This window comes from Myotis brandtii, unplaced genomic scaffold (assembly GCF_000412655.1).
Source record: "Myotis brandtii unplaced genomic scaffold, ASM41265v1 scaffold1405, whole genome shotgun sequence".
Lineage (NCBI taxonomy): Eukaryota > Metazoa > Chordata > Mammalia > Chiroptera > Vespertilionidae > Myotis > Myotis brandtii.
In genome coordinates, this window is record NW_005355020.1 from 73528 (window position 1) to 92377 (window position 18850).

The window sequence follows — 18850 nt, forward strand, 5'->3', positions numbered from 1 at the left end:
GATACTCACAGGTCTACTTTTGTTTTCAGTTCTTTTCTCCTAATTTGCCTCACTCTTTCAGGTGGGCTGACAGACTATGGCAGCCCCCAGGACTGAAGAGCAGCCTTCTTTTCTCTCTCCTCCCCCGCCCCTGCCCCTTTGGAGAGAGGGGAGTTAAATCTGCAGTGAATGTTCATGCAGGCCTTGGTACGATCCCACATCCAGTCTTCTGAAATACAGACAATTTATTTCTCTTGAGTAAATAGTATAAGTAGATATTCTGTTTTTAGGGTCAATATATTTTATGTCATAACAAACAGCCATATATATTTTTTAATTATCTCAGTTTCATTCTCACAGTTGAGAATGAAGAACAGGATGATTTGCGGCCTGGTGGTAGATGCAGAGATGTACAGTAGAGTGATTTTTTAGTATAGTCTATATTTGATTTATAAAACTTGTTGACAATTGAAGGTGAGTGGGTCAGTATGTGGAATGTACAGGAACAGGCTAGGATGTGTGCCTCCCACAAATCCCATATTCATCGTTTTATGCTTGCCTCCCTTTGAATCTCTGACTAAACCCACATCCTCAGCCCCAGAGAACTAATGTGCTCCCTCCTGACTCTGTATGAGATGTTTGTATGAGGTTCAGTGCTTTTGGAATGAGAAGAAAGAAATCCTTTTGTTAATAAGATGTGTATAAGCTGGCCCTTTTTTAAAAAATATATTTTATTGATTTTTTACAGAGAGGAAGGGAGAGGGAAAGGGATAGAGAATGAGAAACATCGATCAGCTGGCTCCTGCACAATCCCTACTGGGGATGTGCCTGCAACCCAGGTACATGCCCTTGACCGGAATCGAACCTGGGACCCTTGAGTCCGGAGGCAAACGCTCTATCCATTGAGCCAAACCCATTAGGGCTATAAGCTGGCTCTTTATAAGATTTCTTCTCTTTAGCTCCCAAGAAATCTCTTTCTTTCAAAACTTAAACCACAACAGATAGTATGCATTTTTGAGTAGGCTGCTTTGGGCTGTAAAACATTGGATCAATCTAAAATTTGAAAAAAGCAGATACAGAGAGGACCTGATGTATTTGAGCTTGTGTATGAATACAGTATAAAAATATTAATCTGAAAAATGTTTGAGGAAATCAGAACCCCAAAGAGAGGATTGGAGAGCAGGGAGAGTAATGCTGGTGTCCTGGGAACTACATTTGAGACATCAAATTTAAGGTAGAGAGACACCAGTGAGCAAATCAGAGCTTGTTAGGCCAATAGGAAGCATCCGCCAATAGGAAACCAGAATGACCCATGCTCTTTCTCCCATCACTTAAAGTCTATCTCCAGAGCTAAGCACATTGCTGTGGTCCCCACCCCAGCATTTTATGTCCTGAGGCCCAGGGAATAATACATTCTCCTCAGGGCTCTGTGTTTCCTTTAGTTTCTACATCTCCTGTTGGAGAGAAATTCTCTGACTTTGGATCTATAATTTTTAATTGTTTCTGGTCTGAAAATAGCACAGGACACAGGAAATAACGTGGTTAGAGGGTGGTGGTGGAAATCAAGCTTGTCTAACTCAAAGGCTAACACGGGCCAAATAAACAGGGTTTAAGCTTATGTGGGCTGCAAAAAAACACAAAAGCTTCAATTTTCATAGAAACATAGGTTTATTTCAATAGAGACATGATGAGTACAAAGGGCTGAAATAAATGAGTAATCATTCATATAAAATAATAGAACATTTTAATAAATATTAATATTTTTTTCTTGAACATTAACTTACCAGACACTGAATAACCGCACAAATTAATAAGCATAATGCAAATAAACCTATTTTTCTTTTTCTCTGAAAGCAGAATATTTCCTGTTGCACACACCAAACAAGTCAGTACAAGACTAATGACATGGCAATTGGCTGCTAAAATATTCACTGCTAGTATCAGTGGAGAGAAATGGTGCACCTGTGAGTAAGGTGTGTAAGGGAAACGAATGCAACACGATTATAGTAATAAGTCATTAGCAAATGTAGTTCATTATTAATAATTATGTATAACAGTATATTGTAAAAATGAAGTTATGAAATTTTTATTAAAACATTTCTTACATACCGTTATATTGGCTGGGCTGCAAAAATATTCATTGTGGGCCACATGTGGCCCGCGGGCTGTGAGTTTGACACACTTGGTATAGATAAACAACAGACATTCAGGTAAGTATCTGAGTACATCTTAGGAACAAAACAGAATGTGAGAAGAATTGTTGTTTAAAATTTGTCAAAGGAATTTACACAAATTCTAATAATACCAGAACTCGATTATGACCATAGCAATTATGTTGACCTCAACACCACCAATAGCACAGAACCATTATTATCAGCAAGTTCAATATAATTAAAACTATATTCATAGTAATATAACTGTATGTTTTTCTATTTAAATATCACTCCCCATGTACAATATTTTGTATGTAAATCTGACACAATAAGGAATAACATAGAGGAGGTTCCTTTCTGCCTTCATAAATCTTACTCTTATTGGGTACAGGGGCAGATGCTCAACGCAGGAGCTGCCCCCTGGTGGTCATTGCACTTCCACAGGGGGAGCGCTGCTCAGCCAGAAGCCGGGCTCACGGCTGGCAAGAGCAGTGGCAGTGGTGGGAACCTCTCCTGCGTCCACGGCAGCACAAAGGATGTCCAACTGCAGGGTGTGGGCCTAAGCTGTCAGTCAGACATCCCCTGAGGGCTCATGGACTGCAAGAGGGCACAGGCTGGGCTGAGGGACCCCCCACCCCGAGTGCACAAATTTCGTGCACTGGGCATCTAGTAGATATATGTAAATCAGTAAGAGTTTATAAGGTAAGATTGCTTAATCTTCTCTGGGTTACAACCAATACCAAAATATCTGTGCTTTAATTAGAAAAATTATTGATGTTACAGTCATCTTCCCCATCTCATATAGGTTATTATGTGAAGACTGCCAAGCTCTGCAGTCTTGTCAGTCAGGGACCCTTGTCTGGAGCTTCCAGCAACTTGTAGCTGCAGCATCAGAAACATGTTCTCAGAAAAAGATGATCAATAACAGGGTACAAACACATGTAGAGGAAACAGAAATGTTTCAGTTCTTTTTAAAAAATTATACTTACTTTATTTTACTATTATTCTATTTTTATTAGAGTACTATGACATGCCTTAGTTGTACCTTCCTTTTAATTTATTATTTTTTAATTTTTAAATATATTTTTTCAGTTCTACTTTTGATTGATGGTGTAAAAAGGACCAAATGTTTTCCCCAGGAAATGGGGAAAGTGCATGATTATGGAGGTATGAGTGTTGCACAAAGAAAGATTCCACTTGAAGAACACCATAATTTTTCTAACACCATGTGTTAACCTTCATGCTCTTCCTGTCCCCTAGTTGCTGGTAACATGTCACTGACAGAGATGTATTACATTATGACTAGAAGGCTTCCTCATCTGGCCCGCCTAGGTCAGAATGAAAACTGGTAATTAACAGGTGTCTGCAGCGGGTGAGAGCCCTGGGCAGAACCGTGGCACACGGGAGCAAAGAATTTTCAGTAACCACCAGAGGCTCGCCCCGATGACAGTGACCAGCGCCCCACCTTGGTCTGGTGTCCTCGCTCACCTGCTCCACCATCCTGCCACAGCTGATGCCTGCCATGTTCCACGTGTGCCCCCTGGTGGTCAGCACACATCATAGTGACCAGTTGTTTTGTTGTTTGGTTGTTCTGCTGTTTGGTCTATTTGCATATTAGGGTTTTAAAACCAAACAACCAAGGGGTGATTGAGGCAGCAGCCTCCACTCGCACCTGCTGACAGTGCTGGCCCCAATTGCTCCACGCCATCAGCGGGTGTGAGTGGGGCCGGCACTGTTCGTGCATAGGAGCTGCGGCAGCAGGAGTGGGGCTGTTGGCAGACAGGGGACCGGGGGCCGCAGCAGGAGGGGCTGAGCAGGGATCACAGAGGATGGGCTGAGACCTGCCTCTGTGCTCACCCCTGCCTCACAGCCCACAGTTCCTTTCAAGGTGCATGAATTCATTCACTGGGCCCCTAGTATATAGATAATAGCTGCTACCTCTCAGCTCAAACGAACTGAGCTCTATCACTGATTGTCTTCCCCATCAGACTTTGCATTACAAAGTGCAGGTACTCAGACTGTGTGGATGATGATTTTATCCATAGTAAGTAGTTTAGTACATGAATAGAGGATAAATTAACTGGTATGTATAGAATTGAATTGAAATTCTGAGTATTCAGGCAAGCTGTAGAATGTATAATTGGATTTCACATTCTTCTTATTCAAATATTCTTACTAGAATAATCTGAGAAAGGGGTAAAAACACAGTGATTGAGGGCCAAGCTGGTGAAGGTCCTAGAACATACTGAAGCATTAACTTTCCCAAATGTTCCACATGGTGGCGCCCCATTGATATTGTTCTTAAGTTTCTGTTCTTTTTTAGTTTCATTTCCACGCCTCTGAATTTAACTTTCATTTCTCACTCCTGCTGTGTGGAGACACTCCTCTGTGGAGAACTCATTTCTGAATTGATGAGTGACTCTTGACCAGACCTACACTTGATCTTCTCCACTGAGTTAAGACTCCTGAAAGTAAGTGGGGCAGTTTCTTGGGGGAGCAGACTGACTGTTTGGTGTCTTAAATTGTGGTTCTGAAGCTGCTCTGCTTGTGGGTGTCTCTGCTGAGGTGGCAGAAAAGAGAAACACTGCGTCTGGGGGAAGAGTGATTTTTAAAGAAGGGAGGTTTAAAAGAGCAGAGTCTTATTTATTTCTGGGAGGGACTATTATTTCTCCAGGCTGAGTTACCCTCATTTTCTTCTTATTCTGTATTTTTGACTCTCTACCTTGCCAAAGTGACCCAGAATACTTTTTTTTCCAGACAGAAAATCTCTTCCTTCTATTCTCCAGTGAAACCTGTGAGGTGGCGCTCTGTTTTCCCTTTTCGTAAAGCCCTGGTGAGGCCAGCAGGAGTGAGAGCCCCTGTCAGGATGCATGTGGGAAAGGATGGGATCTCTTGAAACTGGTCCTCTTACTCTTTTGTTAAATTATCATTATTTTTTTTAAAAATAAAAGCTTTTTCTTAAAAGTACAGCAAGCTTGCAGACAACAAGCTTCATCTAGCTATAGGTGGCAACAGACATTATGAGAAAGAATTCAGATGTTAAAACAGGAATGGAATTTAGGATCAACATTGTCCCAGTTACAAGAAACAGCTAATTTCTGGCCAGATTTCTTAATTATGCAAGTGTCCTGGGGGCCCTTCCCCTTGGCCTTTGCTTTCACTTCCTCAAGTTTCTTATACTCTTTTTTTCCTTCTGCTCAAATGACATATCTTCCTCATCCATCTCCTTGGCCTGCTTCGTGGGCTGCTTCAGGGGCTTTTTCTTGCCACCTTTCTAGACATGACACCTGCTGCCCCTTCCCATGATCTGATTCTTTTACTCTTGTCTTGGTAACTTCTGGGAAGTTGTGCACAACCTTCCTGATAATTGTACAGTCCTTTGGCAAGCTGATGAGAGAGGATGGATGATTAGATTGCTGCCCATCTCTGTAGCTCCTGTGTGGTCACTTGTCTCTCTGGAGGTTCAAGAACAGGGAATTTTCTCTCCACTGAGAGCCACATCTCACTGTTACCTCAGTGCATCCTAATAATATTGGTTATAATCTATTTCTTGCAACCTCTCCCTCTATTTGTTTTTGTCTTTTAAAATCTGTGCCATAGTGGAGAGAACAATGAATGGCAATATTGAGGGCAATATGTTTCTCAACAATTCTACCTATTTTAAAAATGACCTTGACCTCTGTAAGTCATTTGCACATTTTGAAGGAAAAAGCACTCTTTTTATTCTTTAAATTTATTTTTCTTTCTTTATTATTTTTCAATTGCAGTTGATATTCAATATCATTTTGTATTACTTTCTGGTGTACAGCATCTAACCTGTGAGGTGGAGCCTTGTTTAGACAACCATATAAATTAAAAAGTGTTTTCCCCCTAATTGTACCCACCTGTATCATACATAATTATTAAAATATTATTGACTATATGCCCTATGCTGTAATTTTATATTTCCATGACTATTTTGTGACTACCAATTTGTACTTCTGAATCCAAGAAGGGGGTACTCTTATTAAAAATACATATATAAGAAATAAATAGGCCAAGGTGATTTCTAAATTACAACTGCTTATAAAATTGTTAGTGATGAAATGACCTCTGTATTATGTCTTTGATGTTTCTGTAGGTGTCTTTGGGGGAATGAGTTTGAGGGTATGGGAAGGCTCTGTGTGAGACAGGAGTGTTAGTAGGTAAACACTTCTCAGGTATTGGGGAACTGCTAATTAATGGGAATAAAGATGAAAGCTGATAAGAAAAATGTCTATCTGTGGAGAGATGGGGAATGGGGAACTTCTAGTTTTATATATTCACCAAACATTGTGTTCTTGTTCTTGTGTGATGCACTGTTATAGGTACTGAGTACATCAGTGGACAAAAGAAATATGTTATACACTAGGTAGTAAAAATAAGAAAAATATATTAAGGGTACAGCAAGCAATAGTATTGGCAGTTTATAATAGATAAGTTAGAGCAGGTCATTCTGATAAGAGACATGTGAGGTGCAAGACGGAATAAAATGTAAGAAGGAGCCATGCTGACATCGGGGAGATCATTCCATTCAGAGATGAGCAAGTGTAAAATCTGAGGGGCAGCAGTGGGTTTTTATTTTTATTATGGGAAAGAAAGGCAGGAGAGATGAACCTCAATGACTGCCTGTGAAGTGAGAGAATTCAGACTCAAAGGATCATCTACAATAATAAAAGCATGATATGCAAATCAACTGAATGACCGAACAGCACAATGACCATCCGGACGACCTTCTGGATGACCACACTATGACACGCACTGGCACCAGGCCAGCCAAGGCAGGTACAGTGCGATTGGCCAGGGGACCCCGCCATTGCCCCACAATCGCCCCACAGAGGGAGGCCCAGGCCATCCTCTGCGGGGCGATCGATGGGGGTCTCAGTGATCGATTACCCCAAAGAAGGAGGCCCAGGCCACCTGGCTGGTGGCCATAGAGGGAGGCCCAGGCCATCCAGCTGGCGGCACTGCAGCAGGTGGCCTCCCTCTGCAGGGCAATCGATCTGGGGACCCCGCGATCAATTGCCCACAGAGGGAGGCCCAGGCCACCAGCTAGCGATGCTGTGGTGGGTGTGCAGGGCTGGCCAGTGATCGCCCCACAGAGGGAAGCCCAGGCCAGCCAAAAGATCGCACCCCACACCTGTCACCTGCAAAGGGAGGTGACCAGTGGTGGGGGACAGGGGAGGCAATGCAGCACAGATGGCAGGCAGTGGCAGCGGCAGGGGTGGGCTGTCTGCTGGCAGCCAGGGGAAGGAAAGCCCCAATAGGCCCTGATTGCCAGACAGGCCTAGGGACCCTACTCGAGGGGTCCTGGATTGCAAGAGGGCGCAGGCTGGGCTGAGGGACACTCCCCACCCCCCGTGCACAAATTTTGTGCACTGGGCCTCTAGTATATTATATTTTTTCTGTTATGAATTAATCAGAAAAAGTAAATTTGTAAAAACACAAGGGAGATTAATGGTAGCCTAAGGCTCGGGGTCAGAATGGGGGTGACTGCTAATGGCATTAAGCTTGTTTTCAAGCAATAGGAATGTTCTAAAATTAGATTGTGGTGATAGTTATTCTGTTTAATAAATGTAGTAGAAACTTTTGTACTCTTAAAATGAATGCATGCAATGTAAATATAACTCAATAAAACTGTTCAAATAAAGTAAGTCATGCAAGTATAAAAGGCCAGGGGGCTGCAGTGGGGTTACTGTATCTAACCTGTTGGATGTGTTTGCAGGTGAGAAATAATAGACAAGAATAATGGATGGGTAACATAAAGCTCTCAGTAGGAAGGGCCTCAAGTTGTTCTCTATTGAGTAGAAGAAGAGAAAATAGCAATCATTGCCTTGATGGGATGAAATTTGTCATGTGACATAAACTAAGATAAAGTGTTTGAAATTATTACAAAGGGACTTTTTCATTCTGTCACTGACTACTCTTCTTCTCTGTCTCTTTTCCTTTCTTTACTGAATATTAAAGTTTTGTCCTGTTCTAAATGTTTGCACAATCAGTATCCTTTCTATTCCTGCCTTTCTTATCCTGCCCCCTTCAATATTCCCAGCCTTGCAGGAGTCTGTGAGCAAGAAGAGCCTCTGGAGTCAGGACAGGAAGAAGCAGAAGAGCGTGGCAATGGATTTTTCATCACAAGGGAGCATCAACGAGCAGGTGATCTGCCGCATCTGCCAGCAGCTCCTGACAGAACCCATGAGCCTGCACTGTGGCCACAACTTCTGCCAACTCTGCATCGCTGCAAATGAGTCAGAGAGCTTCTTTGGAGGGCACTGTCGCTGTCCTGTGTGCCAGAGCACATACGACCCTTGGACACCTCATGCCTAATAAGGAGTTGGACAACATAGTGAAGAAAATCAGAGAATTCAACATGTGGTCACACCAGCAGCAGAGGAGCGATCTCTGTGAGCAACATGGTCTCTGTGAGCAACATGGTCTCTGTGAGCAACATGATCTCTGTGAGCAACATGGGGAAAATCGCCATCTCTTCTGTAAGGAGGATGGGAAGGCCATTTGCAGCCTTTGTGTCCAGGAGCACCCAGGTCACCAAATATCCCTCGTGGAGGAGGTGGTCAAGGAATGTCAGGTAGGCCCCAGAGTGTGGAAACATTGGGCAGAATGTTACCTGAAGTGAAATCTTTACTGCTTAATCCTATTTCTTTCCCTCGTCATCATAGAACTGAGTGCTACATTCTCTTTGATATCCTTGGTTTAGCTTCTGAGGCCTGAGGGACATTGCTGTGCATTCATTCATTTTCTTCAGTAATATGCATATCAAAGAGAAGTTGTATGAGTGAGAGTTACTTCTCAAGATAAGTTCTGATTGCCCCCATGAACAGACGGGATTTTTAGGAACATGGTTGGTTAGATCTGGGAAGAGTGTTCTTGAGAAAAAAAGTACTTTGCTTGCTGCAGGATCAGTTCTTTCTTTAGGAAAAGAGAAATCCAAACTACTTGATACAGAGATGGAAACTCGCATCACTCTGGGATAAAGAACACACATGCTTCCTCAGATTTCTGTCTGCATTCTCAGTTCTAATTGCTAGCTTCAGTTCTGAAATTCTAGTCTCTTCTTAGATGACCCTGATTTCTCCATTTATCCGCTATCCAGGTGCTGAGAAAGCTCATAGCTTGACTTTGGTGGTTCCTTTCTCACAGGAGAAACTCCAGGTGGCTGTGGACAGGCTGATGAAGGAGGAGCAGGAAGCTGAGAGGTTGGAAGCTGTCATCAATGAAGAGAGAGATACCTGGAAGGTAAAAAGACATTATTCCTGAGGCAGTTCTGAAACATCAAAATGGGCCCCTTGCTCCTTGTTACCTCAGACTTGATGAGTCCAGAAGACTTGTGCTTAGTCCTCATTCAATTCCTTTCCTATTGAGGGTTGGGAATTACAGAGTAGACACTCCCAAGTGAAAGCAACTATTTAGAGGCAAAGACATAGAGTGGACCAATGTAAAAGTGATTCATGCAGCCATGTCCCATTTCTATAATCAAGTTTGAGGTTCTGCTACTTCCAGAAGAAATGTTAAGGAAGGCCCAGGATTCCTTATTTTGGAGATGTGGGTGAAGGAGTTCCATATAAAGTGTGGTATTGTTATCCAGGCCTCATCCAGGTAGCACATGTATTTCCTGGTGGGTCATGAGAAAGCAGACTTGAATGAATTGCTTTGGGAACAGCTCAAGGAAAATAGTAGGGAAAAAAATGCCTTTTTCAGGAATGGCTCACTTCCTTTTACCTTCTAACTGCCTGAGGAAAATATTGTATTGGCTTTCCAAGGCCCATGAAAAGTAGGTCCTCAGCTAAGCATTCTGACTGCCTCTTTTTCTTCTCATCCCTAAAGAGTCGTATGCAGACTGAGAGAGAGAGGATTCGAGAAGGGTTTGAGGAAATGAGAGACGTCGTGGACAAAGAAGAGAAAAGGGAGCTGCAAAAGCTGGATGACAATGAAGTGCATGTGCTGGATAACTTGAAGGTGGCTAAAGACCAGGTGGTCCAGCAGAGGCAGTACACGAGAGAGCTCATCTCAGATCTCCAGCGTCATATGTGTGAATCATCAATGGACAGGCTGCAGGTAGGACTTGGGATGGAGATCCTATATATGAGATTTGGGGGAATTATAGAGATTAGGTTTCCTTCCCCTCTGGGTCCCTGCACTTTCTTCCTCATTGAAAGGTTCCTCTGACCCCTCAGTGCTCCTTCTCTGTCATTCATTTCATTAGTCATTGGGAAAATTCAATGTACAAATGACAAGGGAAACTCACTTTATTATTTTATAAAGTGCTGTGCAAAAATTTGAGAGAGGATTTCTTATTGTATTCTATTATCGTGTAGCATTTATAAAGCATTTCTTCACTAAGCTTAGTCAAGCAACTCATATCTCTCTTTATGTTAGGTTTTGTTGTTGTTTTTGTTAAGGGGTAGGAAATGTGACACCTGTGTGAGGGATGAGAATATATGATTGTGTGTGTGTGCTTGTGTGTGTGTATGTATGTATGTATGTATGTATGTGTGTGTTTTTGTGCTGGCTAGAAAAGGATGGGGTAAATATAGCAACTTGATAAAGGGATTGTACCTGGTATTAATGTTATTCTTTCCCATGGAATTAGCTGCATGACTAATATAAAGCTATGAAACATATTGGGAAATTGAGGAAATTTCAGATTTTCTCTGCTTGACTTCTTGTTATTCTTTTTTACTAGCTGAACAAGAATTTCTTAACTTTGGTTCCAATACTAAAGTAACGAATTTCCATCTGCTGGATCTTTACTTCTTCCTCAAAAAACTTATTTTTGAAGTATAAATACATTTAAAAAATCTACCCTTTCTAAGTATACAACTCAAAGATTTTTAGTAAATATATTGAATTAAACTGTGCACAAATAAGTTCAACATTTTTGAAAAAAATTTCTCCCTTCTTCCAGGGAATTATTTTGGCACTTTTGTGAAAGGTCAATTTTCTCTATTATATTTTTGGATTATCACTCTTTTATATGAATTTCTATATTTTTGCACTGATATTCTAAATGTTTTTTTACTGTGGCTTCATAGGAAAATTTGAAATTGGATAGGGTAATTTTCTAACTCTCCCCCCCCAAAAAAATTGTTTGAAAAATAGTGAAAAATTCTATTGAGTTCCATTTCAAAACATTCTATTCAATTCCATTTCAAAACAATTCTATTTTATGTTAGTAGATCTCTAAGGAGACTAAAGCTCTTCTGTCCCAGAGATTGGGAGAGTTCTACTGCCATCTAGTGGGTAGAAGCCAGAGATGCTGCTCATCCACAACAAACCACAAGGCAGACTCCATTGCAATTACCTGGGCCAGAAACATTGTCCTAGGTCCATTCAATTTTCTGTTAAAATTGTTGTGTATATTTTTAATTTTTATTAAAAGCCTGATGTGATTTTTATAGAGTGAGGAAATGGCAGTCAGCTAAGAAATGGACAGTATGGGACAATTGTTTGTCCAATGACATTCAATTACTTTTTTGGGGGTGGGGGGGAACCACCTTTTGAATTACTTTTTGAGTAATTCCAGTTCATGTAGTTGGTTAAAGTTGATACAATCAGTAGTACTAGCACCAGGGATGTATATGTTTCTCAGTTCTAGGTAAATCAGCATATTTAATTTCTATAGGTTTACCAAAGATGCAGTGATTATTTTAAGATATGCACCTGACCCATTCAGGGCAATGATTTGTATGCCTTAGAATTTTATTGTAATGACTAGAAAGAAAAATTCTCTTTCCCTCTAGGTGATATATTAGGGAATTATCATTTAAACCAGGATGTTCAAGTTGATACCATATAGAGAATGAAGGGAAAGTTCATATAGGCAAGTAGAAAATAGAATTTTGAGAAGAAAGAACTGATCCTGATAACAAGATTTTTCCTAGAAATCTAGTTAATGCAAAAGTTCTGCTTGCCCCCTGAGTTTCTCTTTTTTGCTTTTAAATTTAAGCCAGTTTTAGCTGGGCTTTTGTTATAAACAATAACAATGAAAAACATAATACAGACAGTAAAATTTTTTTGAGGGAGTATAGCCAACTATAGGCCAAGGCTTTGCTGATATGAAAGAGTTTAGACTAAAGGGGGAAACCAAATATGTTGGTGAATTTATGTTCAAAGAAATAAGGCAAATAATATTATGATGGGGAAGAGAAGATGGCTAAAAGAGGCTTAGCATATGGACTGGATTGGCTTATACAATATTGGAATTCAGGGTAAGATATACTTTTTAAGACAGTGATGAAGTGGATATTAATACCATTCTGGAAAATGGAATGTAAATATCTGGGAATCGGTCAATTACATTTTAGACTTTCTCTGCTGCTGGTTTCTGTGGCTTATTTCACACTTACACATTGATGAGATTCCCTTGGGGTAGTGCATAGAATGTACATAGAGTGAGTAGAGGGAGGCCTGAGAAAAAACATTTGCTTGATGTGCTAGTTTGCTTGTTCCTAGAACAAAATAAAATATCCATTCTAAGAAATGGAATTATTAATTATTCATCTTTGATTCTGCAGAGGGTGGAATGATATCTACAAAATAGATTTCCCTTTGTCACTAGAATACATAAAATCATAATGAATTAAGGGGGTGTTCTCATGAATATATTTTTTAAAATATATTTTATTGATTTTTTACAGAGAGGAAGGGAGAGAGATAGTTAGAAACATTGATGAGAGAGAAACATTGATCAGCTGCCTCCTGCACATCTCCTACTGGGGATGTGCCCGCAACCCAGGTACATGCCCCTGACCGGAATCGAACCTGGGACCTTTCAGTCCGCAAGCCGACGCTCTATCCACTGAGCCAAACCGGTTTCGGCAAAATATATTTTTATTGATTTTACACAGAGAGGAAGAGAGAGAGAAAGAGAGTTAGAAACATCGATGAGAAAGGAACATTGATCAGCTGCTTTCATGAATATTTTTAAAGAAATCGTAGGCCTCCTTCCTGCTTTTTATTTTTTATTTAATTATTTATTGTTGAAATTATTACATATGTCCCCCTTTTCCCCATTGTCCTCTCCCAGCCTCCCCTGATCCCCCCAAGCCCAGGCCTTCACACCCCACTGTCTGTGTCCATTGGTTATGCTTAAATACATACAAGTTCTTTGGTTGATCTTCCCCCCACTAATCCCCACCCACCCTTCCCTGCCTTCCCTCTGAGGTGTGATGGTCTGTTCAATGATTCTATGTTTCTGGATTTATTTATTTATTTTAAATATATTTTATTGATTTTTTTACAGAAAGGAAGGGAGAGGGATAGAGAGTTAGAAACATCGATGAGAGTGAAACATTGATCAGCTGCCTCCTGCACACCCCCTACTGGGGATGTGCCCACAAACAAGGTACATGCCCTTGACCGGAATCGAACCTGGGACCCTTGAGTCCCCAGGCCGATGCTCTATCCACTGAGCCAAACCGGCTAGGGTTGGGAATTTTTTTATATGCCTTTGACCTTCTGTACATTCACTTTTGAGAAGTGTCAATTTAGGTCCTTTGCCCATTTTGTTTTAAATTGGATTATTTATCTTCCTTTTGTTATGTGGTATGACTTCCCTATAAATCTTAGAGATTAAACCCTTATCAGATGTAACATTGGCAAAAATGTTCTCCCATGCAACGGGCTCTCTTGTTATTTTGATGATGGTTTCTTTTGCTGTGCAGAAGCTTTTTATTTTGAGGTAGTCTAATTTATTTTCTTCTTAGTTTCCATTGTCCTAGGAGATGTATCAGTAAACATTGCTATGAGATATCTCTGATATTTTGCTGTCTATGGATTCTTTTAAGATTTTTATGCTTTCCCATCTTACATTTAAGTCATTTATCCACTTTGAGTTTATTTTTTTATATGGTGTAAGTTGGTGGTCAAGTTTTATTTTTTTGCATGTGTCTGTCCAATTTTCCCAACACCATTTATTGAAGAGACTGCCTTGACTCCATTGTATGCCCTTGCCTCCTTTGTCAAATATTAATTGAGCATAATGGTTTGGGCCAATTTCTGGTTTCTCCGTTTTGTTTCATTGGTCTATATGTCTGCTCTTGTGCCAGTACCAGGCTGTTTTGAGAACAGTGGCTTTGTAATATAACTTGATGTCTGGTATTGTGATCTTTCCAACTTTGTTCTTTTTTCTCAGGATTGTTTGATCTCTTTGGTAACCAATCATTGTTTAATAGAATGCTATTTAGGCTCCAAGTGTTTGATTGTTTTTTATTGTTTTTACTGTAGTTTATTTCTAATTTTATGCCATTGTGAACTGAGAAAATGCTTGATATGATTTCAATCTTCTTGAATTTGTAGAGACTTCTCCTGTGTCCTAATATGTGGTTTATCTTTGAAAATGGCCCATGTGCACTTGAGAAGAATGTATATTACATGGCTTTGTGGTGAAATGTTCTGAAGATATCAGTTAGTTCCATCTGATCTAGTGAGTTGTTTACAATTGCTGTTTCTTTGTTGATTTTTGTCTAAAAGATTTGTTCAGTGATGTATATATGGTATTCAAGTCCCCTACTATGATTGTATTGCTGTAGATCTCTCCCTTGATACCTTCTAGAAGTATTTTTATGTATTCGGTTATTCCTGTATTAAGTGCATAAATGTTTACCAGAATTATATCCTCTTGTTGAATCGATCTTTTTAGTATTATGAAATAGCCTTCCTTATTTCTTATTATGGCCTCCACTTTGAGGTCTATTTTGTCAGATATAAGTATTGCTACCCCAGATTTTTTTTCCATTTGCCTGAAAGATTTTTCCATCCATTCACTTTCTGTCTGTGTGAGTCCTTTATTCTGCAGTGAGTCTCTTGTAGACAGTATATAAATATGGGTCATTTTTTCTTATATATTAAGATACCTCATGTCTTTTAATTGGGGAATTTAATCCATTTACATTTAAGGTTATCATTGATAGGTGCTTGTTTATTGTCATTTTTTAATTCTTTATGCCTATATTCCTTCTTACCTTTATATTTCTTCTTTTTACAACAGTCTCTTTAGCATTTCTTGTGTTGCTGGCTTGGTGATAATAAACTCCCTTAGCCTTTTCTTGCCTGTGAAGATCCTAATTTCACCTCCAATTTTGAATAATAGCCTTGCTGGATAGAGTATTCTTGGATTCAGTCCCTTGTTTTGCATCACTTTGTATACCTTATTCCATTCCCTTATGGCCTGATGTGTTTCTGTTGAGAAATCATTTGATAGTCTAGTGGGAGATCCATTGTAGTTAACTTTCTGTCCCTCTCTTGCAGCCCTTAAGATGCTTTCAGTGTCATTAACATTTGCCATTGTAATTACAATGTGTCTTGGTGTGGGTCTTTTTGGGTTCATCTTGTTTGGGACTCTCTGTGCTTGTGTGACTTTTTTCTTCCACAAGTCAGGGAAATTTTCTGTCATTATTTCTTCCAATAGGTTTTCTATTCCTTGTTCTGATTCTTGTCCTTCTGACACCCCTATTATGCAGAGTTTGCTTTGTTTCATGTTGTCCCAAAGCTCCCTTTATCTCTCCTGCTTTTTGATTTTTTTCCAATTGCTGTTCAGATTGGGTGTTTTTATTGACCTTGTCTTCTAACTCACTGATTGAGTCCTCTACTTCTGCTGGTCTACTGTTGAAGCCTTCCACTGTGTTCTTATTGCAGATATGTCATTCTTCATTTCTTCTTAATTCTTACAAATGTTGATGAATTTCTCATCCAGACAGTTGAGCATCCTTATAATCATTAATCTGAATTCTTTCCATGACATATTGCTGGCCTCCATTTCATTTATTTCTTTTTCTGGAGATTCCACCTTTTATTTCCTTTGGGGATTGTATCTTTGTCTCCCCACTTTGCTGTCTCTTTCTGGCCCTGGGCACCCTGCTTGGGGTCTGAGAGGTTGAAGCCCCTAGCAGTTCAATAGTCTGGGACTCCTTAGCTCAGAGGCTGGATCTGCCATGAGTCTTACACCTTTATTGTCTTTGCTTTGAGTTTTACTCCCTTCTCCCATAGATCTGGTCCCTCTGCTGTCTGCTTCAGATGCTTGAGGTGGGCAGGGGTATGTGCACAGTTCCTCTTGTGTGCGACTCTCTGTGAGGATCCAGATCCCTCTGGCATGCAGTTCACTGTGAAGACCTAGCAACAGTGGCAGGGTGGTGCCCTAGTTCCTCTGGCAGCTCACTTGCAGTGCAGTTCTGGGTCCTGGATGGGGTGCCAGGTGGTTCCAGCTGGCTCTGGCAAGGTGGTCCTGTGATCCAGGGCTTGGCATGCCAGGTGTCTCCATGTTGCACCAGCAGCATGGTCCTGGGGCCCAGGCAGGGCACACTCCTGGTGGCTCTGGGTTGCAACAGCAGTGAAAACTTGGGGACTAAGTGGGGCTGGGGTGCAGGGTTCCCCTGGCTTGCACTCACAGTGTGGGGTCAGGGAACACCAGCAAGGTGGCATGGTTTGGGAGGTCTCTATGGCGAGTGTTCACTGCATATATCTGGAAGCCTGCAGTGTGCTACTGCACCACTCATTGCCAGGGCTCAGTGGTGGTCCCACACAGATTATAGCTGGCAAGTGGCCCCCTGCACAGGTCTAGAGTGGTGTCTAGGCCGGTCTGGGTGTTGGTGTGGCTGCGCTCCTGGCCTCCTCTGCTCCCATCTCTGCCTTTTAAATATATTCCATCTCCAGATCTTGGAAACACCATTCTAACATCTTCACATGAGTCCTCTAGGATGGTTGTTTTGGGTCTTTTCTCTTCAATCCTCCCCCGCCCCCCATATATTTATTCTGACCATCTATTTATTCAAGACATATTAGGGGGTGCTAGTGTATGAGGAAGAAGGTGAGTAAAACTTTATAGGTAGGAGGGCTTATCACTCATTTGAGGGTTGCCAAAATGAGGAATGTGTAGTTAAATTTGAATTGCAGATAAGCAACACATTATTTTTTAGTAGAAGAGTATCTTAAATATTGTAGAGCCCATGTTTTCACTAAAACATATTTGTGATATTTTCAAAATTAAATTTTAACTAGCCATTTTAATTTTCTAAATATGTCCACCTTACTCTTGATTTATGTTTTTTTTTCTCTTCTCCCCAGGATATGATTAACGCCATAAGAAGGTACGTGTATGTGAGACCAGGCATAATCCTTTTTGGGTGATGAAAGAATTATAACTATAAGAGTAATCTTGAATAAATCATAACTTTAAACAATCATAGATGTGGGAAACTTGGGTATTACATTATTTCACCTGCTGATGACAGGTGAAACTTTGTAATGGTATGAAATTTGGGTGGTGGGAGGTCACAGAGTTAGGGATAATAGAAGCATTAGAAATAAGAGTCCCAAACAAAATGAATCCAAAGAAGCCTATACCAAGACACATCTTAATTAAAATTCCACCTGGAAACTATTATATTCTAAGTGAAATAAGCTAATAAGAACAAGACAAATATCATATGATCTCACTTATTTGTGAAATCTAAGAAACAAAATGAATTGACCATCAAAATAAGAACCAAGGCATGGAGACTTGGACCACATTGACATATCTCAAGGGGGAGGAGGGGAGACAAGAAGAGATAAACCAAATAACTTACATACTTATATGTATAGCCCATGGACACATACAATAGTGTGGGGAAAGTCTGCAATGGGTAGAGAGGGTGTAAAGTGTGCAAAAATGGGGGGCATCTGTAAAACTGTCAATAATAAAAAATATATTAAATTTAAAAAATGCCAAAGATAAAAGACAAAACGAGAATCTTAAAAGCAACAAGAGAAAAGCAGTTAGTTACCTATAAGGGGGTTCCCATAAGACTGTCAGCTGATTTCTCAACAGAAACTTTGCAAGCCAAAAGGGAGTGCCATGAAATATTCAAAGCGATGGAAAGCAAGGACCTACAGCCAAGATAACTACCCAGCAAAGTTATTATTTAGAATTGAAGGACAGGTAAAGTGCTTCCCAGACAAGAAAAAGCTAAATGCATTCATCGTCATCAAACTAGTACTACATGAAATGTTAAAGAGTCTTGTTTAAGAAGAAGAAATAAAAAGAAAGGTTAAAAAATATGAACAATAAAATGTCAATAAATGCATATCTATCAACAATTGAATCTAAATATCAAAATAAACAAACAAGCAGAACAGAAACACACTTAGCTACACAGAACATTTTGACAGTTGCCAGATGGGAGGAAGGTTGGGGGGACTGGTGAAAATCTGAAAATATTTAGAAATACAAATTAGTAGTTAAAGAATAGTCATGGAGCTGTAAAGTATAGTTTAGGGGATATATTCAATAGTATTCTAATAACTCTGTATGGTGTCATATGTGTATGATATTTTGGGGGGATGATCACTTAATAAGTTTGATAATGTCTAATTACTGGGATGTACACCAAAACTAATATAATATTGTATGTGAACTGTAATTAAAAAATTTAAAAATGATTTTAAAAAAGAAAGAAATAAGAGGTTACAGTATCAGAATTCCATGACTTCACTCATTTTAGTCAAACCTTAGTCTCTTGCTTCTACACTTAATAGGTGCCTGTCTTATTATAGGAAGGATCTTTTCCTCTTTCTCTGATAGGCCCCCAAATTTTCCACAAAGATGGTTTCTTTATATTTCTTTTTCACCCTAATAATAGAAGAAACAAGGTCTTTCTAGGTGATGTTTTTTGGAGAGAAAGAAAGAAAGAAAGAAAGAAAGAAAGAAA

At 40.1% G+C, this 18850-nt stretch overlaps 1 protein-coding gene across 1 annotated transcript in view; it reads left to right on the top strand.

Moving 5' to 3' along the window:
• The first annotated feature begins 4481 nt into the window (after positions 1 to 4481).
• Positions 4482 to 18850, top strand: part of LOC102244991 (E3 ubiquitin-protein ligase TRIM22-like) — a 17146-nt gene continuing 2777 nt past the window's right edge. Inside the window, 6 exon segments of the mRNA XM_014535246.1 lie at positions 4482 to 4603; positions 8200 to 8456; positions 8458 to 8733; positions 9306 to 9401; positions 9990 to 10220; positions 17226 to 17248. Coding sequence (XP_014390732.1) covers positions 8268 to 8456; positions 8458 to 8733; positions 9306 to 9401; positions 9990 to 10220; positions 17226 to 17248 — 815 coding nt within the window. The 5' untranslated portion in view covers positions 4482 to 4603; positions 8200 to 8267.